Below are 27,774 nucleotides of genomic sequence, written 5' to 3' on the forward strand. Positions count from 1 at the left end.
AGCTAACACAGTAAAAAAGAGCTAAACAAAGTGTAACAAAATATGAACCATTTAAATAGAAGGAAGTATAAAAATAGGAGCAGTATACACAGTATTGACAATAAACAGACTATTAACAAAATTGCACAAGTGGAAAATGATATTGCACAGTGAGAATGAATGAATGAATGAATGAAATTCCACCTGAAAATATCAGGTTATTGTCAGTTTTTTTGGTGTGTAAGTGGTCTACTGGGAGCAGTGCTGTTTGTGGAGTCTGACAGCTTACAGTATTAGTATTAGTATTATTGCAAATAATTATTGCATTTATCTGGAAAAGTAAGATATATCAGTTAAATGCACTTATGTGACAGAGATGTTCATAGAATAAATACTTTTGCTTCCAGAATAAAAAAATAAAAAATAAAAACAATGAATATTTAAGATTGGATAAGATTCAAGCCCTTTATTGTTATTGTGTAGTACAACGGAATTAGATTGTGACAATCCCATAGGTGCTCATACAAAGATAATACAATAAAATAAGAGATAGTGCAATATAAATATAAAAAATTGAAAAGGTAATACAATATAAAAATACAATATGTATATTAGTATTATTGCAAATAATTATTGCATTTATAAAAGTAAGATATATCAGTTTATTGCACATATGTGACAGACACGTTCATAGAATAAATACTTTTGCTTCCAGAATAAAATAAATAAATATTAAAACAATTAAAATATTAAATATATTAATATTAATTAAATTAATTAATTAATTTAAACATTATAAAATTATATATATTATAAAAATTAAAATATTATGTATAATATATTATATACTATAAAAATTAAAATATTATATTAAAATATTAAAATTAATTAAATATAAAATGTTATATATCATAAAAATGATATATATATTATAAAATGTAAATATTATATTATATTATACAAACATAAATAATAATAAAAATGTAATATAATAATAAATTGAAATATAAAAAACAAAACAATATTTAAGATTAAAGAATGATAGAGCAAGGGAAGTCACATGGTGTGATCCGGGCGCTCCGATTGGCTGCCGAGGGGAGGAGAGGGCGTGGCTAGACCGACGCGTGGGTTCGCTTGGGTGACACAAATTATAACAACTTTTATCTTCGGCGGCCGAAAACGCATTATTTTTACTGTCAAAAATACTCACATCTTTGGGATTAGTATTTCTCGGATTTAAAAATACCAGATTGTGATGAAACAATGTGACGTTTTGAGGAGATAACCCCGGAGAGAAGAGGCGCTTCTTCTATCCAACACCACACCAGAAAAAGGATTTACTATATTGAATTGTGGAGAGAAAAAAAAAAAGTTTGTTTTCTTCAGTTTTTTTCGTCTTTGATTTTAATTGATAAAACCGTTCCGTCGTTCCACGTTCGTTTTCTCATGCAATCGTGCGGTGTGTCTCTCGCCGCCGCCGCCGCTGCTGCTGCTGCCTGCGCCGCTGCTCGGAGCCTCGGCTCGGCTTCTTCCACTAGCGGTGGTGATGAGGGAAAGAAAATGGCGGCGGGAAAAGCGAGTGAAACAGAGGAGGACTTTCCGACACTGACAGCCCAGGAGAGGGACACTTTAACCGCCATCGACAGGTTCGGAACAACAAAAAACACCCTCCTCTTCACATTCCGAAGAAAATGAATCGTCTTCTCTCCCGTTTGCATGTGTAAAAAACGTGATGCCCTCTCTCTTATGTTCTTTGCAGCTCACTGTTTGGATTTCAGAAGCTTCATGAAGATGGCGCCAGAACGAAGGCCCTGTTGATGAAGGTAATCTAACAGTGGTGTTGTTTTTAACAATCAAGGAAACACCCTTTGATGCGTTTAACACCAACTGCACAACTACTATGCAGTGAATTATCCCTCAAAGAGTAGTGAATGCAAAGTGGCCCACTAGGCCTCCTTTTAGCTTGTTAGCTTGCTAGCTTCCTCCAATGAACCCTGCACCTGCTGCTACTTGGTGTCGCTATTAGCTAAAGATAAAGCAAACTAGCTCTCTTTAGTGCAACTAGCTTGTTAAGTTGTGTTAATGTTTGCTAGGGAAACCGCCCTTCCTCCTGTTAGCTAGCCAGCTAGCTAGCTAGCTTTATATTCCCTACAGCGTATCCCAGCAACACAACGTCGTCATGGTTTTTGTGCACGTTAGAAAACGCTTAAAATTAGTTTTATGTCGAGATATTGCAACCTTAAACACACACACAAAGTGTCCTTGAACAGGCTACAACTGTTGTGGAAGTAGCCTTCTTCATGGTGCACCAAATACAGTTTATTAGGGTTTTTATTTAGGTTTTTGTGTAGCAACATTAGAAACACTTAATGTAGTTTTATGTCCCTTTGAGATAGTGCAACCTTAAACACACAAAGTGTCCTTTATCAGGCACACAGTGTCCTTTATTAGCCTTCTTCAGGGTGCACCAAATACAGTTTATTTAGGTTTTTGTGTTGCAACATTAGAAACACTTTAAATTAGTTTTTTGTGTTTAGCACATTAGAAAACAGTTTTATATTGCAACCTTAAACACACAAAGTGTCCTTATTATCAGGCTACAACTGGTGTGGAAGTAGCCTTCTTCAGGGTGTACCAAATACAGTTTATTAGGGTTTTTATTTAGGTTTTTGTGTAGCAACATTAGAAACACTTAATGTAGTTTTATGTCCCTTTGAGATAGTGCAACCTTAAACACACAAAGTGTCCTTTATCAGGCACACAAAGTGTCCTTTATTAGCCTTCTTCAGGGTGCACCAAATACAGTTTATTTAGGTTTTTGTGTAACAACATTAGAAACACTTTAAATTAGTTGTTTTGTGTGTAGCACATTAGAAAACAGTTTTATATTGCAACCTTAAACACACAAAGTGTCCTTATTATCAGGCTACAACTGGTGTGGAAGTAGCCTTCTTCAGGGTGCACCAAATACAGTTTATTTAGGTTTTTGTGCAGCACATTGCAAACACTTAAATGCATTTTATGTCGATATATTGCAACCTTAAACACACACAAAATGTCCTTTATCAGGCTAAAACTGTTGTGGAAGTACCATTCTGCAGGGTGCACCAAATACAAGTTTATTAAAGTTTTTGTGTAGCACATTAGAAACACTTAGTTTTATGTCGTTGTGAGATATTGCAACCGTAAACACACACGTGTCCTTATTATCAGACTACAACTGTTGTGGTGCAGGGTGCACCAAATACAGTTTATTTAGGTTTTTGTGCACATAAAGAAATACTAAAATTAGTTTTATGTCGTGAGATATTGCAACCTTAAACACACAAAGTGTCCTTTATCAGGCACACAAAGTGTCCTTTATTAGCCTTCTTCAGGGTGCACCAAATACAGTTTATTTAGGTTTTTAGCCTCATTCTGTTGGGTTGTTTTTGTGATAGTGCACTGCTCCACTTGATTGTACTCCAGGATGTTTTCTGCTCGTTTGTGTGAACGAGTTTGACAAACAAGTAATGTTTTATGGCTGGCTGCCTTGTCAAAGATGGCGGAGTGACACCGATAGCTATATAACCCCGTTTGATATGAATATATTGGCCCCCGACTTGTTTGTGTGTTGCTTAAAGTGTGCCTTCAATTCTCTCCTCTGTTTACTCTTTGTAAAGATGTGTTCCTCTTAGGAACCTAGGTGGTGTATTGGTGCTTTGTTTACAGTTTTCATTGCCCCCCCTGTTTGCCTCTGCAATGTGCTTTAACTACATGTTAAACAGGCTCAGTCCATCTGAACATAACACACTGCTGTGCTCACAAAAAGCCTTTTTCTTGTGAATTTATCTTGAGCTGTTGTAGAGAAGATGGGGCTGTTGACAGCAGGGGCCATCCGCTGCATCTGCTCGCTAGGTGGTGTGTGTGGGATATCTAGGAAGTGCGACTGCTCGTGTAGCATTGGCTGCACAGAAGTAGCATACTTGCTAGAAATATATGGCCAGTGTGCAATACAATCAATGTATTAGGCTTGAATTGAACCGTACAGTTCATGTGTTCAAAACAGAACAAGCTCAGCATGTGTAACATTTCTCCCTAGAGTACTGATGCAATGGTTTGACACACAATTTGTTTGATTTATTAAAGTTTGAGGTGTTTTATTTGCTTTGTTTTGGTGATACTGCCATAAAAATGCAGCCCACCCTGTCAGTGGTGCATAACATGGGGTATAGACGAGTCATTTTGTGCCTTACTCTGGTGACAATGCTGGTTATGGTGGCTGTTAATGTTCGACACTCTCACGAGACCGATATTGCTCCACAGTTGCCAGACTTTCCTGTGACAGTCTCGTACACCCTGGTGTAAATACACACAGGTCCTATGGGCACAGCTAATGGTGCCTTCGAGTGCGGTCGTGTTTACCGTGTTCACGAGAAGAGTCCATATGAACGCCCCCCCCCCCTTGTGATATTCACGACCTTGTAAGTGGAACGTTTCTGAAAGCTCCACGACTTGTGACGTGTTTGTTGACGATGTCAGAAATGGCGGAGGCCATGAAAGTAAATTTTTCGGTACATAATAAGTTATTGTAATTTTAGTCGTATATTGTTTTTCTTTGTATTCTTTTAATAGGTCCGAGGAAAATGTTGATATTCCTAACCACCCTTTTCCCTCTGTCATTATGCATTTGTATTTCCTGCATTATGTTACCCACTTGCGAGCTTGCTAAATCGTTAGCCTCTGTGGCTTCTAGACGCCGATGGTAACGTTAATATTACAGTTGCTTAGCAGCGGTGTTCTCGCAACTTGAACGCCAAGCATACTTTGTACACGACTTAGCAATGTTGTAAACACAAGCTCACGAGTTTCATTTGAAGGCACCATCGCTCACAGCCTCAGGTGTCTTCATGTGTAGGGTGTTGGAGTCTGATGAACCCCATTTTCATTAAAATATCTTGAGGTCAGAGGTCAAAGGACCACTGTGAAAATTTCCATGCCAGTTTTTCCTCGCCAAAATTTAGTGTAACTTTGGAGCGTTATTTAGCCTCCTTCATGACAACCTCACTCTTACTTTAAAAACTGATCCCGCTACAACCTCCGAAAGATCTAATAGCGGCCGTCACATTTTTAAGAGGTTAATGAAAAATCAATATAGTGTTTTGAAGAATTGATACAGTATTGCACAACATAATATACTCGTGTATCGATATTTTCTTACACCCCAAGTGTCCTTATATAACATTGTAAAAGTGCAATTTTACAAACATTTACGCAGTAATGTTGACAAAAGGAAAACAGTTGAGAATGAATGTCTTGTTACAGCTCCAGGTTAACTTCCACATACAGATTTTAAATTGAAAAAGAAAAGAGAGGGCTGGTGTTGGATATGCTAATACCTAGAGTTTGGGTATTGAGGATATGTTGTGAGCAGCAGACCCAGAGAAATAGCTATAATGATAATATAACTAGACCACCAAAATGATACAGAACACAGTGTGACACATGCTCTATTGGCGTAGGTCAACTTTGTCATTTTTGCTTTCTATTTTCCCCCAAAGGCAAAGAAACCGTTAGTTGTTTTGGTGTGTCTGAAACAGAAAGCACATTATAGGCTTTATTTGTATTAGAGGTTCCTGCTCGTGGCTTATTAGTTATGAGTGACTGCCCTGCCTGGCACTTCAGCCGCGTCGCTGCACTGTTGCTCTATCTACACGCAGATAACTTGGTTCAACATTTCTGACAGAACTAGGTCACTGTATCACCACCAGTAATTATTGTAGGTGGCAGTGACGTAAACGGGAGATAGGCAAAGCTTTGAATGTGAGCGTGCTCTTATTTTTATTTTCTACATGTGAGAATCTGGTGATTATTATTTTTTTGCGTTGCACTTTTTGCAGCGAGAGGAGTTTGTTCCTCATGATGGGATGACTGGTGCCATTTTTGGTGCATGTTCTTCCTGTGTTTGCATGGGTTTCCTCCACCAAAAGACATGCATTTTGGGTACTAAGACTGCTCTTGCATTGCCCTTGACTACGGCGCTGGCCGGCTGCTGCACTGTGGCTGACCTCTGCTAAATAGTTAAGAGAAGTCATTTGCAGAGGACGATTTTTTCCCACAGGGATTATTAAAGCATAACTTAATTTAAAAAAAAAAAAGCAATTCACCAGAGACACAAGATGACTTTGATGCTTGCTTTGTTTGCAAACTGAACAGCGAGCCCCGTCCTGAAAAAGTCAAGTGTGTTCCAGTTACTTGGATCGTGCTGCAGATGTAGCGTGGAACTGAAAAACACTGTGTTGCATGGAGGCTCGGTGTTATGCACCGTTGCCTCACAGTAAAGGTTGAAATCAGTCAGGGTGCACACATGATGCATCCACTGGTCCATGAAAGCCGTTGTGTGATGAGTGATAATCTGTTTTAGATCCTGTTGTTGTGAGCGATTTTTAAAAAGTTGTTAAGTTTATAATAGTATCTACAAAGTAGTTCATTCATAGTTAGATCAGCTTGATTGTGGCAAAAATCATAGGTATGATTATTTTGGTCGATATAAAGGTCACAATTACTAATTAAATTAGGAATCATCATGAATTTAAAAAGAAAATTTAGCACTTTTATAAAGTTAAACGCATCAAAATTAAGAGGCTAGAACTCGATGTATTAGTAAGCAATTTAATCATAAACACATTGGTTGTGTGGATGTGAATGTATGGTTTGAATGGCGATGACACGTCAAAAAGGTCACACCCTTAAAGCGTGGTACACGAGACGGGGTCTGTGCTTCAAGACAGACGGGTGGGATGCCGACATCATCAGTCCACCCTGATTGACAGGCGGCAATGGGTCCTGTCCCCCTCCCTGCAAGGAGAGAGGGCACAGCGAGTCCACGGTCCTGGGAAGCGGGGATATCCTGTATCATGGATATCTATATAGCATATCTATAGTTTGTGGGTAATCTATTGAATTACATACTTGCCAAATAAAGGTACATCATCACAGGGATGCAGAAATTGTAAAAAGAAAATCCAATATTGATATAAAACAGTTCCTGCTCATTGGTTTGCAACACTGACTATGTTTACATGCACACTAATATTCTGCTATTATTCCGAATATGTCAATATTCAGAATTTGATACGGCTTATGTTAACAATCCGTTTGGATATTCTGAATGGAGCATTTTCCGATTAAAACATGTGGAATATGCTGATATTATTCAGGTTTGAGGAGCATTCTTTGGGTATACATGGCATTCAGAATATGCGTCTCAAATGGTGCATTTACGGCAGTTTGCGACACACGGCCTCTTGGCTTTTTATGTTGAGCTCTGTGCGTTGCACACAAACCAAGTAGCCGACAGTTTGCAGAGATGCACGCCCGAAAGCAAAGAAATTTCTGGTAGGAAGGACAAACACACCTACTTCTAAACATTATGAAAGACTTGGATATCAACAGGTTTTTGGATATGCTCAAATATCGCAACGCCGACCTGTTCAAGAAGGTGCTTGAAGGAATGAAAGAGGGAGGCTGTGTTTGCAGGGTCAAACGAGTCCGCAACCAGTTATGGTAATTGGCACGGCTGCATGTTAACGGGAATATTCATTTTCATTAGCCATGTAAACAGCTTGGTGGGAATATTGTCTTTTTGGGAATAAGGGCAAAAACTGGAATATTTTGTGCATGTAAATGTAGTCAGTTTCCATAATGGCCTTATACACCCACAGATATGAATGGATACCATGGTAGTAACGGTATGACTATTGAAAAGTTATCTCACAATATTGATTCATATCATATCACCCAACCCTACTTGTGCAGGGTGGAATGATACTCCATAGTCACCACGATTAGCCTGTTACTCTACCTGGTGTTTGCCCTAGTTCATATTAGGAAGTGTAATAGCTGATAACAGTATTTATTTGTTTTTGTCTGTCTACAAGGATGTGCATATGTTCTCAGTTGACCTAGATATTCTCTCAGATCTTGCCTTGATACCTCAAAGGAACTATGCGACACATAGAGGCTACGTCTATGCAATGGGTCTGCGACTTATTAACTCCTCTCCAGTTGCTCCCTGTGGATTTTTAAAACAATTTGTGGAAATGAATAACTGTTTTTTTGTTTACATTTTCATTTTTATTTATCATTGTTGTAGGTCTATGGTATGATGGATTAGGGCCACATTGAGAAAAAAAAAAAAATCTGAGATTTTGAGAATAAAGTCCTAGGTTTACGAGAAAAAAAGTTGTGGTATTATGAGAATAAAGTCATAATACTATAAAGTAGTAATTTTACGTGTTATTTTCTTTTTTTTCTCGTAACATTACGACTTTTTTTCTTGTAAAGTTATGACTTTATTCTCGTAATATTATGACTTTTTTTCTTGCAAAGTTATGACTTTATTCTTGTAATATTATGACTTTTTTCTCGTAATATTATGACTTTTTTCTCGTAATATTATGACTTTATTCTTGAAATCTCCGATTCTTTTCCCCTTAATGTGGCCCTAATACTCCGTAGTACATTTGCACTTTGGCCCTATCTGCATTAGTCTTATATACTATATACTTACACTATAAACTGTGTTACCTTCATCACAATGCTCAAATGTTTTGTGGCTCCAGACAGATTTCTTTTTTGCCTAAAATGTCTCTTAGTAGTAAAGGTTGCTGACCCCTGGGATAGGCACACCTTAGCAAAACCCATCTCTACTGCAAAACTTCTCCTCGCCTCAATCACTGCCCTCTTGCACAGTGGATGAAAGAAGGTGAACGCAGCTATTGCTCCTAGTAGTAATAACAGCTGTCTCCTACTCAATAATGAGACGCTGCTCTTTCCCATCATCACTCTGTGAAGAAATGAAAGTACGATTTGGCCCGATCATGTACATCGGTGGTGTTGCTTTAAGTATAATTCCAACTTTCAGGGCCGTTATATTACACATTGCTTTGATGAGTTTGTCCCTCTTTCTTGTCATGATATTTGTTTCTACATCATGTTGTCTTCTTGGCAAACGATGTTTTTTACTTTTCAGTCTCTTGATAACAATGAAAAATAAATAAGATTATGTAAGTGCTTCTTGGCAATGATGCCGACGCTACCCACCAAGGGCAAACAGCAGGTCTTCTCTGTGGTTTTGGAGGTTAACAGGGCTTCAATTTCAAATAAAGCAAATTTATCTCCATAAAACATTTGGAAGTAATTTTGTACTCATGCAGATGCAGCTGTCTCTCTTTGGTTTTGAATAGCAGAACAGTACATTCGGGACCAGCTGAGTCCATCTTTGATGGGATCTCGGTGTTGCACATGAGCAACTCAAGTGCCGGAGTAGGTCATTCTCAAGTTAGTTTGCCTTAGTGGTGGGTAGCGACGTGGACAATACGTGCTTGATTTCTTTTTACAACTCAACTGGGCTCCGTTGGTCGACTGCTCCTCATTTCATCGAGGCCGATCCGGTTATATTTTAAGGGATCAGTATTGGCAGCTGGGCTCTACAGTGCGAGCATTCGCAAATTTAATGTTAGTTCCGTCAGTAACTTGATGGCAGGACAAAATGAAACTTGGCTGTTGTTGGATTTGTGTGCTTTCTGCAAGCTGGTCTCTGTAGTCTGCCAAAGAGTGTTTATGAGGTAAAAGAAGCATTACTCTGTAACATCACTGTGAACCACCGGAAGGGTTGATGTCGTCCCAACAACTCCAACAGAGTGCTTCTTTCTAGCTGATTCGTCCGTTTCAGGAGTCCCAGTTAAACTTTCACTCATATCATATTAATATTTAAAGCCTATCAACTGTATAGTTATGAATCAGGACTTTCAGTTGAGTAGCTTGTGAAAAACATACTTGGCAACCCTCCCGATTTTCCTGGGAGACTCCTGTTTTTCTCGACCCTCTCCCGGTTTTTCTCCAAGTGTCACAATTCTCCTGTATTTCTCCCGATTTATAACAAATGTTCACACCTTTTTTTTTTTCGTTATATCAACCTGTTTCTGGAACTGTACAGCGACCTTTACTGTTTCCACTTGGACAACAATACAGCTACACCTGCTGTTGTTTACTGGAAGAAGAGAGATGCTCGCGACACAACGCGGTTTGAGCTGCGCAGTCGGGTTTTGCTCGATGCAGCGAAAAGCCGTCGTGGCGTGGCGCAAGCCGTTGGAAATAACGAGTTTCAGAGCGCAGTGGTGCCGTTGTCACGTTGTGTCTGAAAGGACCTTCAGTAATTGAGAGGCGGAGAGAGAAATGGAGAGTACTATGAGGAATAAATACTCAAGTAGGGGCGAAAAAAATGCAAGTTCAAGCCGGGGCGAATTATTCCGTATTCTTTCCTGAGAATTAAAAGTATTTGAGATGCAGTGTAGCTACTTATTATTTTGCTATTTCAGTCTTTAAAAGTCACCAGAATGCAGGAAACAAAGTCTCTAAAACTCCATTTTGTTTCTGGAGGAGAACTTTGGTTTTGAAATCCTCCCTTTTTTTTGAGGTCTCAAGGTTGGCAAGTATGTGCCAAAAGAATGAATGCTCTAGCTATTATGGTTTTCATTTTAGATTGATTTAATCAGGATCATGCAAACAAACCATCTCCCGCGGCAGTCTGCTGTTTTTTATTAGATTGGTAAAACACATTGATAAAACATTGGTTTGGCCTTTTAACTAACTTCAGATCTTGTAGCGTGAATCCAGCTCACAGCTACTGTTGTATCTCTTGTTATGAGGGCAGGGAGATCTGTAACGGAAGTGTAAGAAAGAGAAATCCTTAAGCACAAGTCCTTATCTATCTAAAGCAAACCTCATTCCAGTAAGGGCTGATAGTTATCTGCTGAAAAGAATGCGAGTTGGTCAGAATTAGGGAGCCGACGTCAGCCACGCTGTGACTTTGAAAAGTTCTGAATGATTCTCCCTCCAGTTCCTCGCTCTGTTTCTTTTTCTTTGCAAAACACGGTTTGTTTTTTGTGTCCTCCCCAGGCTGTTCGCTGCTACGATTCGCTCATCCTTAAGGCCGAGGGCAAAGTGGAGCCGGAGTTATTCTGCCAGCTCGGCCACTTCAACCTCCTCTTGGAGGATTACCCGAAAGGTAAGTAATCTCTCCTCTTCACCTCCGCTTTGTAGAGTCATTGTTTTTCCTCCCGTTTTTGTACACAGCGTCCGGAGACAGTTGGCTCCGTTCCAGCTCGCCATAAATGCCGACTTGCCCGTTTTTCCTCAGTGGTGCTGTGATAAATTCTCAGCTTCCCTCTCCTTTTAATTACAGCATTATCGGCATACCAGAGGTACTACAGTTTACAGTCAGACTACTGGAAGGTAAGCCACACGTGCCTACATAGTACTCACTCTCTCATTCAGGTTGTGATACTCTCATGCCCTGTCAGTTACACACACATGCACTCGCTCACGCACAGGAAGTGCGTAAGGATCTCAGTTTGGTTACTCGCTACTGTAAAATGCGGTTTCAGGTTTCATGCCTGAGTCATTTCATGCTTCTTACCTGTTTAGTCGACACTTTGCGGTGAGATAGATCGCTAGTTATTGTTTTTTCTGATTACTGAGCCACGTGGCTGCAAAGTTATGTAAATACGTATGGCTTTTGTTTACAAGGACGTGCAGTTTCAGAGACATTTGATCACATTGTACATTTTCTTTGTTGGTCTTATATTATTTGTTATAATAACCTTGCACCTCTCTCCATCCCACCCAGAATGCTGCCTTTCTGTATGGCCTGGGAATGGTCTACTTCCACTATAATGCCTTTCAGTGGTGAGTACCAGCTGTCTCTGTTTAATTTGCATAAAATCCATACACTCTAATGAGTCAAATTGAATTAAGGGTGGATACATTTTCATTTCTTAGAAGCATTGGGGATTTCTTTTGAACAATTCAACATTAATGCATTGAAAATATATTGACGTGCAAATTAATAAAAGACACAGCTGGTGTGTAATGGCCTTTTTAGATGAGAATATCAAAACCACTCTGAAGTCTATATGGTAAATGTGTAACCGGGGCCAGTTGCCAGCTTAGCATAAAGACTGGAAAAAGTTTAGGCAGTAAAAAAAGTTGGTTTTACAAGGCAGTTGCCAGGCAACCAGCGGAGACTCCAGGAATCAAATCACGTTACACATTTTCACCCGGAGTTAGGGTCATGTCTAGAAGGTGACACGCAAACTGCAAACCTCTTGAGAAATGGTTGAGGTTAGGATAAGTCGCCTGGCAGTGAGTCTCATAAGAGTTTTGGCAAGTTTGAGCAATTTGCGGGTTACCTTCTAGACATGACACAGCAGACTTAAAGGGACAGTTCACACCAAAATCAAAACTACATATTTTTCCTCTTGCATGTGGTGCTATTTATCAATCTAGATTTTTTTGGTGCGAGTTGCCGAGTGTTGGAGATATCGGCCGTAGAGACGTCTTCCTTCTGTCCAGTATAATGGAACTAGATGGCGCTCAGCTCAGTTGTAGTCTGTATATGTTTATGCTTTTGTGTGTGTGAAGCTGTCCTATGCTGTTTCCATGGTAACAACACACACAGAGAGGAATCGGCTAGCCTAAATCTCTGGACAGATGGAAAAAAAAAAAAGCGCCAAAACGCAAGCATCAGCAAAAACAGGCATTGTTCTCAGGCACACGCATATCCAGTGTTTTGATAAGGCCAGGGACGTTTCTTATAGCAAAAGCTACACCTCGACAATAATGGCAAATAAAGCTTGTATTGGTTAACTTTCTGCTACAGTATTAGTGTATTCGGCTGCAAGCAAGCACAGCAAAACAAGTAAATAACAAATGGGGTACCTTTCTCCGATACGGTGGAAGGAACATCTTTAGTATTCAGTTTAAGAAGGCACACTTGCAGCGTGACTGGAATGAGCACCGACTGTGCTGCATTTTTAGGTTGTGTTCACACCTGTTGTTCGCTTTCTTTTTGTCCAGAGTCCATTTAGGGTTCGTAGATTTATCACAAGTGAACTGACCCTCGACTATCCAGTCTTATCGTTCTTATTCCCTCGGTCTATTTTTAATACTGCTTTTCCTCCGGTCTCCTCATCATGTTCTCCGTTTGGTCCCTGCAGGGCGATCAAAGCATTCCAGGAGGTGCTGTACATCGACCCGGGGTTCTCCCGGGCCAAGGAGATCCACCTGCGCCTGGGTCTCATGTTCAAGGTCAACACAGACTACGAGTCAAGCCTAAAGGTAGGTCCACAGTCATGGATTAATCCTAGCTTAATACCAGGCAGAGCACTGTCAACATTCTGTGAAGTTTGATTTAATTTTCTCCAACCATTATCATTTGTTGAGTTATTATCAACCGCTTTTTTATGCATCAAGATTAGCTTAACACAGAGCTCACACTGCGACAGTGCCACTGAGGCTCCTGGCAGCTAGTGATAAATAAAGCAGTGTTATGCATGAGAGGGGGGATTGCTACTGGTGTGCTTTCACTGATCTCTCCTCATGTTTTCTCGCAGCATTTTCAGCTGGCTTTGATTGACTCCAACCCCTGCACTTTGTCCAAAGCTGAAAGTAAGCACCTTTCTTATTTATTTCACGTTTATTTATTAAGTATTTAATTAATAACATTTTACCCAAAATTAGCACAGGTTATTGCAGGTTATTTAAACACAGGAAAACATGCTAAAAATAGGCGATGGACTCCTTTCCTATTGCGAGTATACTATGCTGTTCCACTGGCCTTTCTGGTTTTGTTTTTTTTCCCTTGTGTGCCACGGACGTCCCGGAAGCACGGTTAGTTACTAGTGAAAATGTTACGGTGGCTACTTCTTTTTTTATACCCGTTACTTATTCAGTCTCTCTCTCAAACTCTCAAACCAGTGTCGGTGATTGATGGAACAGTGGAGTCTTATTTTGCTTCTGTCGAGTCTGAATGTCGTGTGTTTTTACGACGACCAACGAGGTAAAATTACTGCTTTTGTCAATTGAGTCTGGTAGCTTTGAGGAACGCATATAACGGCTGTTTCTTTTCACATCTAACACAGTGAATTAAGGGGTTTGTTTGGACCAAACCAGAGTCGGTGATTGTTGCAACAGTGGAAAGTTTTATTTTATTTCTGTCGAGATTGAATGAAGTGTTCTTCGACGATCAGTGGGGTTAAAATACTGTTGTCTGACTGGAGTCTGGTGGCTTTGAAGAGAGCATATTAACTGTTTGTTTTGTACGTTAATAAATTATAATAATTGTCCAAATCCCTATTGATTTCATATATTATATATTGACTTCAACGTGCGTCACATAGCAATGTACGTCACATAGCAAGGCGCCGCAAGAGGGGCAAAAATTAGCGTGTCCACCCGGGTGTCATTTTCCCATTACTGCAGATTGGACCCGCGATTACTACAGAGTCATTTGTCTCGGGAATGAATGCTGATTGTAACATTTCCCACTGAAGACAAAAGCCGTGTGTTAGTGGGGTTTTTATCCAGTGGAAAAGGGGCTTTAATTTAGGATTTTTCTTTTCTTTTTTTTTTTTTTTACTGTGGTCAGATTATTTGCTAATGAGAAGTCTCTTTCTCTTTTTAAGGGTCAGATAACATCTGTGTTTTTATGGAGGACGGAACCTGCCAAAATCAAAATAGATGAATAAATAAATGACTCGATAAATAAATAAATGTCAATAAATGTAGCCATTAAATAATTGATAAAAATGTGACATAATTTGTTATTTCTGTTTTATTTAAAAAATATAATATTTAAAAATAGATTAAAGGGAAAATTAAACAGAAGAGTAAATAAATAAGGGAATTAATACACAGATAAATAAATAAAGAAGTAAACTGAAACAGAAATATAAATTTTAAATATTATTTTTTGCTACATTTAATGACATTTATTTATTCATATATTTTGTATTTATTTATTTATTTCCATCCTCCATATGTTTTAGTTGTTTCCTTCTAATATGTGATATAGTTTTCCAGAGCATGTTGGGTTGTTTGGACAAAGCCTCTTTTCTGGCTTTTGGCAAGTTAGGGGCTGTGTGACGGTATGTTTGGGGGTCACTAGGTGATTGATATACACTTTTATATGTATTACACATTACATAACATTATTTGTTGTGGTATAAATATCCAAACTAGAGCTAACAACTGATCCTGGAATATGGTAAAGCCCCCCTGTATCCTCTCAGCAGCAGCAGGGAAACATCTCATTGTGTTCACTAGATTATGCTGAGCTGCTGCCGGGGTTCAGCACTGGCATTATTTGATATGCCGCTGCCATCTCATCTCTCCCGCCCCGGTACCTGTTACCTTGGCGACGGCAATATCCTTTTTTCTTTTTTTTTTGCCTAGCGTCTCGCCGTTTGCCTTCGCCTCATTGTGTCTTACCTCATTCCTGCTCTCACTCACACACACACAGACGTAGCGAGGGCAGCCCCCGTCTTTCTTCCCCTCTCTCTCGCGCTCTCTCTCTCTCTCTCTCTCTCTCTCTCTCCATCTGCTGAGAGTCACTCAGGCAGCTTAGATCAGACACTGCAGCGCTCCAGACAAAGGAAGGTGCCGCCAGGAGCACAGCTACCTATCTAGTCTGTTACACCTCATGCAGACCTTGGGTTTTCTTCTGACCGCGCTATTTATTGACAACGCAGCACTACTTTCCAAAGACTTGAAAAGACTAACTCTTCTTAAATAACCTCTACCTGACATGTCTCCTCTTCTTCTCTCCTTTTCTTTACAGTTCAGTTCCACATTGCTCATTTGTATGAGATTCAGGTAAGTGCTCGCTTTTATTTATGCTTCCAAGGATTTGTTTCTGTCATTTATAATTGTGAAATGTGATGTTGATTGAACGTCCAAGGCGACATAACCCAGCCGCCGCTGTAACATCACAGGCCGTCTGAACGCGGGGGAGAGCCCTGTTTTAAATAAAATTTGAACCAGGTGCTGACAAATTGAGGAGGGAGCAGGGTGCGCGAGTGGGCGGGGAGGGGATGGGAGATTACTCTCAGCCGATCGACGGGGTTGCCACGGAAACAAGAAAGTCTGTCTCCCCCCCTCTTTTGTATGCTGGTGGTCTCTCTCTCTCTCTCTTTATGTTGGTTTCAGTAGAGAAGTGCAGTAGCTCTGGGAGTAGCGGCGCTTCACGACTAATGTGTTTTGTGCTGTGTCAGAACACAACACTGCAGTGGAAGTCTTAGGCAGCAAATCTTTGGATGCAAAAGGGGGGGATGACCTGGGAATAGCTCTGGATTCAAACTGAATCTTTGATGCTGCAAACAACTTTTGTAATTTGTGTTTTTATTCTGTCTTCTCACACTCCATTCTTCTATTATCCCTCACTTCCCCTCCACTCCTCCATATCCAGAAGAGATACCGGGCTGCCAAGGAGGCCTACGAGAGCCTCCTGCAGACGGAGGATCTTCCTGCACAGGTGAAGGCCACTACCCTGCAGCAGCTAGGTAAGACCGTGCACAGAACCATAATGCTTTTTTCTGTAAAACTTGAGGAAACTCACCCCAGTTTGTTCAGTCTCAACAAAGATATTATTGGTTGCTACATGTCATTTAGTTGTACGGGTAGTTCTTTGTCCGAGAGATGAAAAAAGTGGTTGATTTACGCGAGTAATTGAGGAAAGTTAACAGATTTTTGTTCAACAAGTTTCATTGGTCCCGCTCAGGACTTGAACTTTTTTTTCTTCTTTTTTTTGTGATCAATTTTATGGGTTTTAAAGATATGCATTGGACATTATTAATAAAAAATACTAAACATAATGTTAATTGAAATTTTTTTTTTTTTTTAAATGTATATAAAATAATGAAATGTTCCAGGCTGGATGCATCACACGGTGGAGCAGCTCGGGGACAGAGCCAGCAGGGACAGCTATGCCATCCAGTGTCTGCAGAAATCTCTGGAGGCCGACCCCAACTCTGGACAGTCCTGGTACTTCCTTGGCAGGTACGGTTGCACACAAATGAGAAGATGATGTAATTTAGCTTTGCGGTGATTGTGAAATTTAAAACAGGGAAGTTATGGTCATGAGTTATGTAACTGGTGAAGACAATGACTCACACAATATCACTATTATTGGTCCTGGAATTCCCACTGTGTCATGGAGTAATTGGGGAAGGTTTACTTGGTCCTGCTGAGGACTTTAGAAGTCTTTAGAAAGTGTGGAACTTCTATCATTATTCAAAACATGAATTGAAAAAATATATATGATTAAAATAAATAAATATACAAATAAAATGTTTTTAATATAAATTATGATATTTAATTAAGAATTAAAAAAAGATGTGAAGACAAATGAAAGTGTGGAAAATGAATTTAATTATTTGTATGCATTGAAAGGCTTTTGTTATAACATCCTGATATTACAGATATGATGTATTTCTTTTCTGAAAAATAGTCTAAAGTTATACAGTAACCTAAAATATTGATGCCCTGAACCTGCTGATGTCAGGTTCTGTCAAGGCCTCTTTTAATTGATCAGGAGGTGCTAGGGCTGCGATGATATTCCTACCTCCCAATTCAATACTTGGGTTCAGATTCAATATGTATTGCGATTTTTGTTCACTTTTTTAACACTAAACCATGGGAAAAGAAAGAAAGAAAAATCATACACTTCTAGGGACTTTTACTTTTGAAAATGTCTAAATTGATAGACAGCATAGATAGATTTTCAGCATGTATATAGTCATAGATGTTTATGTAAACTCGATGTTGCATGCAGTCTGGAAGCTCTATGTATTAGTTATTTGACACACATATGTCTCCCGTGTCTCCTGCAGGTGCTACTCTAGTATTGGGAAGGTCCAGGACGCCTTCATCTCCTATCGGCAATCCATAGACAAATCCGAGGCCAGCGCAGATACCTGGTGCTCTATAGGGTAAGGGTCCACTTGTTCAGTTACATTACACTGTTATTAGTGGAAAAAAACATGAATGAGCCACTGTTGTCACCTTTTAGGTTTCTGAATGGACATTTGGGAGTGACCTATATTCTTGCATTTTTCTTTTCTATTGTTTTCCAAATCTATCCTACCTTCAATTTAACCGTAACTTAATTATCCCTTACACCTCCATTGCTCCCTCTCTCTGCACCCCTTTGTCTCCTTCCCCGTCTTTTCTCCCCAGGGTGTTGTACCAGCAGCAGAACCAGCCCATGGACGCCCTGCAGGCCTACATCTGCGCCGTGCAGCTGGACCACAGCCACGCCGCCGCCTGGATGGACCTGGGCACGCTGTATGAGTCCTGCAACCAGCCGCACGACGCCATCAAGTGCTACATCAACGCCACGCGAAGCAAGGGCTGCACCAACACCACGGCGCTGACCCACCGCATCAAATGCCTGCAGGTGGGTGGAGAGAGGAAGTTGAAACGAGAGGCGTTTGGATGCAGGATGTCGTTATTTAAAAGCAGGGATGTCCCCATGTTTGACAGGTGTCTCGCTCTGCATTATCAGGACGTTTAGCCTTCATCACAGCTTTCCCTAGTTGGTGTAAAAGTGTTGAGAGAAGAACATTCTTTGCTTGTCATATCATTAATTGAAACCGCTGGCTGCTGTTTATTCAACATGCGCGCCCCGCAGGGTCACTCCTTCACAACGCTGTTGACTTCCCAGTGTTCAATTGGTCGTATGTTGACAGCCGGCGGAGAAACAAAGATGTATAAAGCAGATACAGATCCATGAAAAAAAAAAATGTCTGGATCAGTTTGGGGACATCCCTAATTGAAACTGCTGGTTGCTGTTTATTAGTTCATGCAGCTCTAGCTTGACCTAAAAGCTGTCTCATGTGTATTGTGGACAGAGGACATACAACTATTGCCGCAAAATGTAGACAAACACTAACAGAGCTCTGACTCTGACCAATAACTGTCTCATTATGCAACTTAAAATGCATGCTGAGAATTACTCTTTTTCTTAATGATGAGATTAGAGTGTCCTATCAGGCACAAGGGAAAACGTTTGAAACCCCAGTGGATCTTTAAGCCCTACAGGGCTAAAAAGCCTGAGAAATCCAGCGTCCAGAATAGAATAAAATCCAGGGATCCCTGATGCCGTTATATTTTCGCCTGACTTTACACCTCCCATTCTTTCAAGACCCTTACCGTTCTGCAGCTTCCCACCGGTGTTCTTTATGTATTCAAATCCGAACACTCAGATAGACCAGCGACTCCCCTGTTCTTCAGTTCCCCGTCTTTTCCGACGGGGAACTGAAGCCGTTATATAACTCTCTTCAAAGCCACCAGACTCCATTCACAAAAACAGTCATTTTACTTTGCAGAACGCGGGAGTATAAAAACCCCCACTTCAAAATATCCAAACTAACCCTTTCAGATATTTCCAAACTTAGCACAGCTAAAGCTGACTCAGGTAGTGCTAGCGTTCATGTGATTCATAACCGTATTGATTAGCTTACTGTGGTAACCTACGTCACTGCTTTTTGCTAACGGCTGACGATTCCATTTCGAAAAACTGAAAAGAACGCAGATGGACCCGCCCTTTAAGTCACGCCTGGCTGATCTGGAACCATTTTTGAGCGCAAGTCTTTTGCTGTACAGCGGATTTATCAACCAGGGTTCTAATAATCCCCATATCTCACGTGTTAATTTATTCATCTCTACTTTTGTCCAAGCAATGTCATTTTTTTCCCTTTACACATGCATGAAGGAATGTTACATTTCCACCAGTGATGTTAGCATAAATCCATGGCATTAAGACAAGCTCAGAGCGCTTGTTTTAATGGAATTGTGACTGTCTGGGATTACTGTTACTGAATGTACCTCCTTGTGTGGTTGATGACGTATTATTAGCCAGCCAAACACACACATATGTGTTATAACCTCTACCTATTTACCATTGCTGATCATTTCCTTTGTTTTGAGGTCATCGTTTTTTTTATTTTTTTTATTCCTTCCAAAAAAAAAAGCCTTGTGTTTTATTATTTTTTTTTTGTTTTTTCACGTCGTTCTCCATTCCCCTAGGCTCAGTTGAGTAACCCCCAGCTCAGTAGCCTACAGGGTAAAAGTAAAATGCTCCCTCTTATTGAGGAGGCGTGGAGTCTACCAATCCCAGCCGAGCTAACCTCCAGGCAGGGAGGCCTGAGCAGTGCACCACAGCAGGTGAGAGACCAGATAGAGCAACTTACACCTCCCCCCCCGACCCTCCACCTTTCCCTCCCCTCCCCTTTTAACTGAGTGCAGACACTCGAACACATAATGTACACGCAGAAAGGTCAACACATGCGCATGTCCATACTGATGGGTAACACTTGAGCTCGACTTCCACGCCGTGTGAATGCAGATGTCTAAAAGAAGCCCGATACTCCCCGATGAATTTCTTTACTCAAATTGGAGACTTTTATTGCATTCATGGTAACAGAAATTACATTTATCACACTCTACTTTCCAAAGTGGCTGCTTTATGGCATCTGTATTTCAAACGAGGGAGGGGGGTTAAGTGTCACCCAGCCCTGCACCCCCTTTCTTCTCCACAGCACCGTAGCCACCTCGGCTTCACCCATCACGCTCCGTTCACCAAAACCAAAATCAACAAAGCCCAGGCTTTTGTTAATTCTTTCCCCCCCATTCAATTTCTCCTTCTATTAATCCTGTTTTTAATCTAATGTGGTATTCAGGATTACCCCACCCACCCACTCCCTCCCTCCTTGCAGTTCATTTACAAATCCAACCTGCACCACGCTGCTGTTTTGCTCTTAATCTGCTTTGGTTTGGAGATTTCTGATTACAGATTAAAAGCGCTCTGATTCCAAGTCAAGTGGCTGTGTTTGTAATAATTCTCACACTCATTGACGTTTGGCCTTTTGACCCCGGCCCACACAGTGTGATCGGTGAGGTCGTGCTGTCGTAGTAGAGTATACCCCCCACCCCCTCCTCTGGCTTCCCATTGGCTCTGTCCATCTTCCTTCCCCCCCTCTCAGTAGTTGACCTTAGATGTCCTGCAGCTGCTCACAAAGCCCCACCAGCAACGCCCCCTAGTGTTTCACTTCTTCACTCATCCATGCCCCATCATGCAGTAGATGCGAGTAGCTCTGTCGTGTGTGTTTGTGTGCGTGTGTGTGTGTGTGTGTGTGTGTGTGTGTGTGTGTGTGTGTGTGTGTGTGTGTGTGATCCCTGTTGTGTTATTGACTTTGGAATATGTTGATTTTATTATCGGCTTTTGACTTGGTGAGAGTCACCGTGAGACCTATTCCAGTGTGAATGGGGGACATTTTGGATGAGTTTCCAATGGGTCAGATGTGACTTCATACTTTTGTTTGCCCACTTTTTTATAATGCAACATATGTAAACGAATCTGGAAATGTGTGCTTGAAATCTGGTGTATTTTCCACCCTCTCATGAAACACAGAATAAGAAAGATTTCAAAGGACTTGAGAAGTGTAGAAAACGTTTATTCAAGCTCTTAGTGTATCCATTTTTTCTTAAAGAGGACCTATTATGCTTTTTTCCTTTTCTTTTAGTGTTATATAGTGTTTTGTGCATGTAAAAGGTCTGCAAAGTTACAAAGTCCACGCCAAAAGGAGTTACCCTCCCCCAACGGAAACACTGCTCCTGAACTGCCTGAAACGCCTGGCCTGATTTTTCTTCCGTAACGTTGTGATGTCACCAAGTAACACACTTGCATGATAGAGGGTCATCCCAGTACGAAACACACAGGCATTGTCGCGTCAGCGAGAGATATCACTTATGCAACTTTTGGGTGTGTAGTCTTTCTAATTATGTATTTCACAGTCTCATACTTCAACAGTTTTGCAACAAACCACAATTTTTTTTTACTTGAAAATTATGTTGTCTATCGTTAATATTTTTTCCAAAATAAAGTCCCACAGTGGTCGACAGGAAGGGGCGGGACTTAGCCTCTCTATGCCTGCTTTGCGGCTAGTTTGGCACTCCCTTAAAGAAAGCTAGTTAGAGCGGAGCTGGAGCGGAGTCCGAAGAGTTTTTGTTCAGTCGACCAATCACAACAGAGTGGGCCAGCTGATCAATCAGAGCAGACTGGGCTTTTCAGGAGGAGGTTCTTAAAGAGACAGACGCTAAAACGGAGCATTTCAGATAGGGTGAAAAAAGGGTGCCGCAGCACAGCCGGTATGAGAAAAATAAAGCGTTTTTTTGAACATTAAGGCATGTAAACATGTTCTAGTGGAAACCCAAAATACAAATATGCATCTGAAAATGAGCATAGTAGGTCCTCTTTAAGTCAGCTCTAACAAAACAAAGCAAGCTACTCCTGTTTAAAAGCGGCGAGGTTGTGCTGAACTAAATTCCCGGGCAGTCACATCTGGCTCATAGGCTCCCTCAGAGGTAATGGTAAGGCTGTCAGTGTGTGGAATGTGTCGTAACCTTTAAAGGTTGATTTATGCCATTGTACCCTTCCACAGCTGCATTATATTGTCTGAACGTGCAATAAGGAATACATGGAATTGCTGTGATTTATATTAAGAGTCATTATGACGACTTTTGAGGGCTGCAGTTGTGGATACGAAGCACTAGTGATGATTTTCCGCCTAAACAGGAGAGCTGCCCCGGGGCTGTTGTTGCCCTATGAAGTAACACCTTCAGATACACAGGAATGTTTTTGCTCTACGTGTCCTGCTTGTTTGTTAAAGCGCCAACACAGAATCACAGTATTGCTCCTTTTTTCTCTCTTTTTCTTCCATCCCTTGCTTTGCTTTGACATCCTCCTCTTGCCGTTTTTTTTTTTCTCCCTTTTGCTAAATAAACATGCTTGATTGCTTTTTTTTTATTCACGCTCCCTCCATTTTTCCTTTCTTCTCGCTCCATCCGACCCCTCCTGTCCTCCGCGACCTTTTTTGTTATGTCCTTTCATTTACGTTCTTTTTCCTCCTTACGTTTGCTTCCCTCTTCCTGCGCACCCGCCACCCCCCCTCCCCCTCCAGGCTTGTAAGCCCAATCACAGTGCAGAGGGCGGGGGCTCGGGTCAGTCCCTGCCCCCTCACGTGGGCCCGCTGGGCCAAGCGGAGGACCAGACCTGCCCAGCCAAGAGGAGGAGAGCCTCCAGCCCTTCTTCCAAGGTAAATACCACGGTGACGACATCATTTAACTGACTGAGTTACAGTCATGCAGTTTTACCTGTACTGTGTTTTAATTAGATCTTGTGCATATTTCAATTTCATAATGGGTTTTTCAGGGTGATTCATGGGTCAGTAATCCACCACAGCAGCCAGTTCCCAACTGGTACCTCTCCCCGCAGAAATTACAGGTTAGTAATATCCCTTATCTCCTATTTAACTTCATCTACGAGCTCCACTTTGAACCTTTTTGTTGCCGTTTGTCTTCAGGTGCTGGAACAGTTGCGGAGTAACCGGGCCAGCCTGAAGCCCCCACAGCTTCAGATGTTGGGACAGCTGGAGGCTCAGCTCGCCATGATGCAGCAGCACCAGCACCAGGTAAAAAACCTCTACCGTCCCACACACAAGATCAAACATTAACACACGCCACTTTGCCGTTGACATGCTCCAAAAGTACTGCAGGTCCTGTTGATCCTAAAAAAAAAAGCAAATCAATAGTAACGTGTACGGGGTAGTTACACAAACTATAATTGTTAGAATAAATAAACTCATTGTGTAAACACAGATTTATGATCCTACAGTAGTATGCAGACGTGACTCATGCTAGTCCAATACTTTTCACAATGTGTTGTGGCACGCGTAGGCGTTTGACCGTTGTGGTTTGGCACACGATACAATACAAGTAAGAGCAGGGAAGTTTAAACATTGACAGGTAAGAATGTGAGCGTCAATTGTGTTTTTCTAACTGACTAATTGTCTTTTGGTGGCACCCATTTGGTTCTCCATCCCGGTTTTAAAGAGGACCTATTGTGCCTTTTCACTTTCCTTTAGTGTGTTATATACACTGCTCAAAAGAGTTAAGGGAACACTTAAATCACACATCAGATCTTGATGAATCAATTATTCAAGTTGAAAATCTTTACCGATGTACATTGTATAATTTGTTGAGAACAAAATGACGTAACGGCGGTCAATGGATACCAAAATCATCAACCCATTGAGGGCTGGATTCAAAATCACACCGAAAATCAAAGTAAAAAATGGAAAATCACAGGCTGATCCAACTTTAGTGAATTTCATCACGGCAACTCATAATGTGACTCAGTAGTGTGTACGGCCCCCTCGTGCCTGTATGCACTCCCGACAACCTCAGGGCATGCTCCTGATGAGTCAGCGGATGGTGTACAGTTCATGTACAGTATGCACTGAAAATAAGCATAATAGGTTCTCTTTAATAGACATAATAAATGAGATATTTTTTAAGCTATGATTGTAAACTGTGTTGTTTCATGGTTGTCATCTTTTCCATTTCACAGATGAGACAGAATGCCTCAGGAGGCCAGGTGCGCCCCTCTCTCCCCAACGGCCCCACCACCAACTCCCTCCCCTCCCCCAACCCCAGCCTCCACCCCGCCCGGCCCCACCTGGGACCCCACCGGCCCCTGTGCCCGCCTCAGCCGCCACTGGCCAACGGGCCCGTGGGCCTCGGGACACACGGACACTCAGACCCCCTCCCGGCGGGCGACAGTAGTAACAGTAGTAATAATCAGTCGGGGCCCACGGCCACAGGACCCAACGGAGACGTGCCTTACCTGCAACCGGCCGCCGGCAGCGGCGACGCAGCACTGCTACCTCACACCTGCACAAGCACGCAAACACAGGACGCCACGCCGCGCCAGGCCCTGCACCTAAACTCCTCTCAGGTTCGACAAAATTCATTTTTTTTTGCCGTGCCTGTGACAGAGCAGCCAAATACAAGTCACCACTCCTGCTTTCCCTGTATAACATTGCTCTCTTCCTCCTCCAGGGGCTTCAGAAGGGGTGTGTTCCACACGCGCCGGGCTCCAGCAGTGAGGGGACCCTCTCTCACCCACAGACCCCCAACTCCATCGCACCCGTGCACCCCAACAATCAGGTTGGACATTCCACAAACGCCCCATCGCCACGGCAGCAGGCTCACAACCACCTCCCGTCTCCTCCCTCCCTCCCCCACTCCTCTACCTCAGGTGGAGCAGCACCTGGTGCTACCAAAGATAGCAACACCGCAGCCGCCCTCGCGTCCCTCGGCAACGGGGGCTCCGAGGGCAAGGCGCCGTCGCCGAGACCATCGGCCGATGGCAAAACAACGCAGGCAGATGGCCTAGCCAATCATGTACACTCTGGGGATGGCAAGGTGGCGGAAGGTGGCGAGAAGCTGAGCCTTAGCGCAGACAGTCCTAGACTATCTGCCCTGCTGGCAGGGGGGAAGGGCCTCGTGGAGGGTGAGGGGCCGTCACAAGGGACCGCACCTACCACGTCCGAGTCCCACAAGAAAATCAACAACATCCACCCAGCCGCCCTGCCCTCCACCCCCCACGCGCAGGGCAGTTCGGCCGCCTCCTCGCCCATCTCCGCCATATCCACCGCCACGCCCTCGCCCAAATCCTCAGAACACACCCAAACAGGCGTCCACAGTCCCTCCGCCAACGCCACTGCATCCACCGCATCCACCGCGCCCGCCGTGAACGGCAACGGCAAGGGAGGCATCTCCGAGGACTCTCAAAGCCCGCTGAAGGCCGATCCGCCCGCTGTCGCCAGTCTCAAAGCTACGCCCCCGCACGGACACAGCTCCTCCTCCTCGTCATCGTCGTCTTCAATATCCATCTACCCCAGCTCCACAGACGTGCTCAAGGCCTGCAGGTGAGACTCGTTGTAGTTTCCTCTCACGTCACGTGTTGTGTCCTGCAGGATGCATCCAGACAGCATCCTGCCGGCCCCGTTTTTAATTCCGCTCTTGGCAGGAATGGCGGTCTTGGCAAGGAAGTTATGGTGTCGACAAAGGCAAGATAGCACACAGTCGAGCCATAACGGAGACTAGATTTACAGCATGTGGCAAACTCTTTTTGTAACATCCTGCACGTTCAAGTAGGGTTTAACATCTAGGCTGAGGGGCGCCGCTGTAGCTCACCTGGTAGAGCATGCACCCTATGTACCAAGGCTGAGTCCCTACTGCAGAGGCCCGGGGTTTGAATCCGACCCGCGGCCCATTTGCTGCATGTCATCCCCTCTCTCTCCCCCTTTCAATACTGTCTAATCTTATAAAATCTAGGCTGAGTATATACATTCCAGTAAGGACAGTTTAAAACCGTGTGCGAGGTACAAATAGAAATGGTCTTGATTAGTGGAAACATGTGGCTGCTTCAGTGAGTACTGTAAATGTAGGATGTTTTTTTTTTATAATAGATAGAACTGTACTGCTTGCATGTTTTCCAAGATGTTATAAGCCTGAAGTTGTACTTAACTGTTGCCTTGTAATGACATGGATCAGCTAAACAGTGCGGTTTGTTTTGAAGATGTCTCCCCCCGGAGGAATTTCAGGGGAACTGCAAAACCAAAGGCAAATGATTATGTAACTGTAAACAACACCGAAGTCGACTGGGCAGTCTTGTTGCCATGCAGATATTATTCTGTGGAATAGATTCATCCATTCGGTTGCCAACTATTTTAAATATGATTTGTAAAATGTGGCATCACTCTGCATATATCCAGTTAAATGGACTGCTAAGAAGGAGCATTATTAAGATCTAAGGTAGGACGGCAAGTCTAGCTATTATTTACTGGTATATTACTTCTCATTCTCTGCATTGTGTGTGTGTAGGAACCTGGGGAGGAACGGTCTCTCCAACAGCAGTATCCTCCTCGATAAGTGCCCCCCGCCCCGGCTGCCCCCTCCGCCCTCGCCAGTCCTACCCAAAGACAAGCTCAACCCTCCCACGCCGAGCATCTATGTGAGTATTACCCAGAGGGCTGCGAGCAACTTTAAGATGACTTAAACTATTGTTCATTTTTACCCGATGAGTCTTGTGGTCGTCATTGAGTGCTACAGGAATGAGCTTTTTACTTCTGGCGATTGCATTCACACTTTAAAAATCATAGAAGTGGTGTTCATTTGTGGAGACTATCTTGCTGAACAAAACGTATAAGTATCATAAATGTGTGTTTGCCACAGAGCTTATTTTCTGCAATAATCCAAAACCCCAATGGAAAGATCCCATTGGCTTTTTGTCGAGGGAACCCAGGGCGATGCTAAATTCCTGGTTGGCCTATAAAAATACGTAGCACTCGATAGTACTATGTATCCTTTAACTTCCTGTTTCCTGTCTTTGGACCAGCTGGAGAACAAGAGGGATGCTTTCTTCCCCCCACTGCACCAGTTCTGCACAAACCCCTCCAACCCCGTCACTGTCATCAGAGGACTGGCTGGAGCTCTCAAACTGGGTAAACGCTTTGTTCACTATGTGCGTGCATTTTTTCTTTATCACAAAAACATCCGTGTTCTAATTATTTGTGTCCGTTCCGCCGCAGACTTGGGTCTGTTCTCCACAAAGACGTTGGTCGAGGCCAACCCGGAGCACCTGGTGGAGGTCTGGACCCAGCTCTCTCAGCCCGCCGACGAGAACTGGGACCCGGCCGGCACCAAAAAAATGTGGCGATGCGAGAGCGCCCGCGCCCACACAACCATCGCCAAATACGCCCAGTATCAGGCCGCTTCCTTCCAGGAGTCCCTACGGGTCGGTTTCTACTTTAATCTGTGGATTCCACTGAAACAAAACTTATAAGGATGCAAAAAAATATAGCATACTGCTGGGTTAATGTGTTTCCTCTTTGTTTTCAGGAGGAGAATGAGAAGAAGGCACTAAAGGAGCCCTCGGACACAGAGCCAGCGTCAGCAGAGAGGTACCTAATGCTGTTCTTTATGTTAAGTTTCCTTTAGTTTGATTGTTTAGCCCCAATAGAAAGCTCCAGACTCTGATATGTGGTTTGGTTTAGCTTGCATCATGTT

At 42.4% G+C, this 27,774-nt stretch overlaps 1 protein-coding gene across 2 annotated transcripts in view; it reads left to right on the forward strand.

Annotated features, from left to right (window-relative positions):
- Positions 1-1,081: 1,081 nt before the first annotated feature.
- The window catches only part of LOC119483639 (histone demethylase UTY-like), a 31,111-nt gene continuing 4,418 nt past the window's right edge, over positions 1,082-27,774 (forward strand). The window contains exons 1-22 of one of the 2 annotated variants that reach the window (XM_037761942.1): positions 1,082-1,625; positions 1,739-1,802; positions 10,921-11,029; positions 11,207-11,256; positions 11,651-11,709; positions 13,020-13,140; positions 13,416-13,470; positions 15,641-15,675; positions 16,268-16,361; positions 16,731-16,857; positions 17,691-17,789; positions 18,037-18,256; positions 19,888-20,025; positions 22,821-22,955; positions 23,072-23,143; positions 23,223-23,330; positions 24,269-24,655; positions 24,760-25,631; positions 26,590-26,719; positions 27,104-27,209; positions 27,297-27,502; positions 27,607-27,668. In XM_037761942.1, coding sequence (XP_037617870.1) covers positions 1,426-1,625; positions 1,739-1,802; positions 10,921-11,029; positions 11,207-11,256; positions 11,651-11,709; positions 13,020-13,140; positions 13,416-13,470; positions 15,641-15,675; positions 16,268-16,361; positions 16,731-16,857; positions 17,691-17,789; positions 18,037-18,256; positions 19,888-20,025; positions 22,821-22,955; positions 23,072-23,143; positions 23,223-23,330; positions 24,269-24,655; positions 24,760-25,631; positions 26,590-26,719; positions 27,104-27,209; positions 27,297-27,502; positions 27,607-27,668 — 3,449 coding nt within the window. In that variant the 5' untranslated portion in view covers positions 1,082-1,425. The remainder of the gene's footprint in view (positions 1,626-1,738; positions 1,803-10,920; positions 11,030-11,206; positions 11,257-11,650; positions 11,710-13,019; positions 13,141-13,415; positions 13,471-15,640; positions 15,676-16,267; positions 16,362-16,730; positions 16,858-17,690; positions 17,790-18,036; positions 18,257-19,887; positions 20,026-22,820; positions 22,956-23,071; positions 23,144-23,222; positions 23,331-24,268; positions 24,656-24,759; positions 25,632-26,589; positions 26,720-27,103; positions 27,210-27,296; positions 27,503-27,606; positions 27,669-27,774) is intronic. The other variant, XM_037761943.1, reaches the window with a different exon arrangement.

The sequence above is a fragment of the Sebastes umbrosus genome, chromosome 24, assembly GCF_015220745.1.
Source record: "Sebastes umbrosus isolate fSebUmb1 chromosome 24, fSebUmb1.pri, whole genome shotgun sequence".
NCBI lineage: Eukaryota > Metazoa > Chordata > Actinopteri > Perciformes > Sebastidae > Sebastes > Sebastes umbrosus.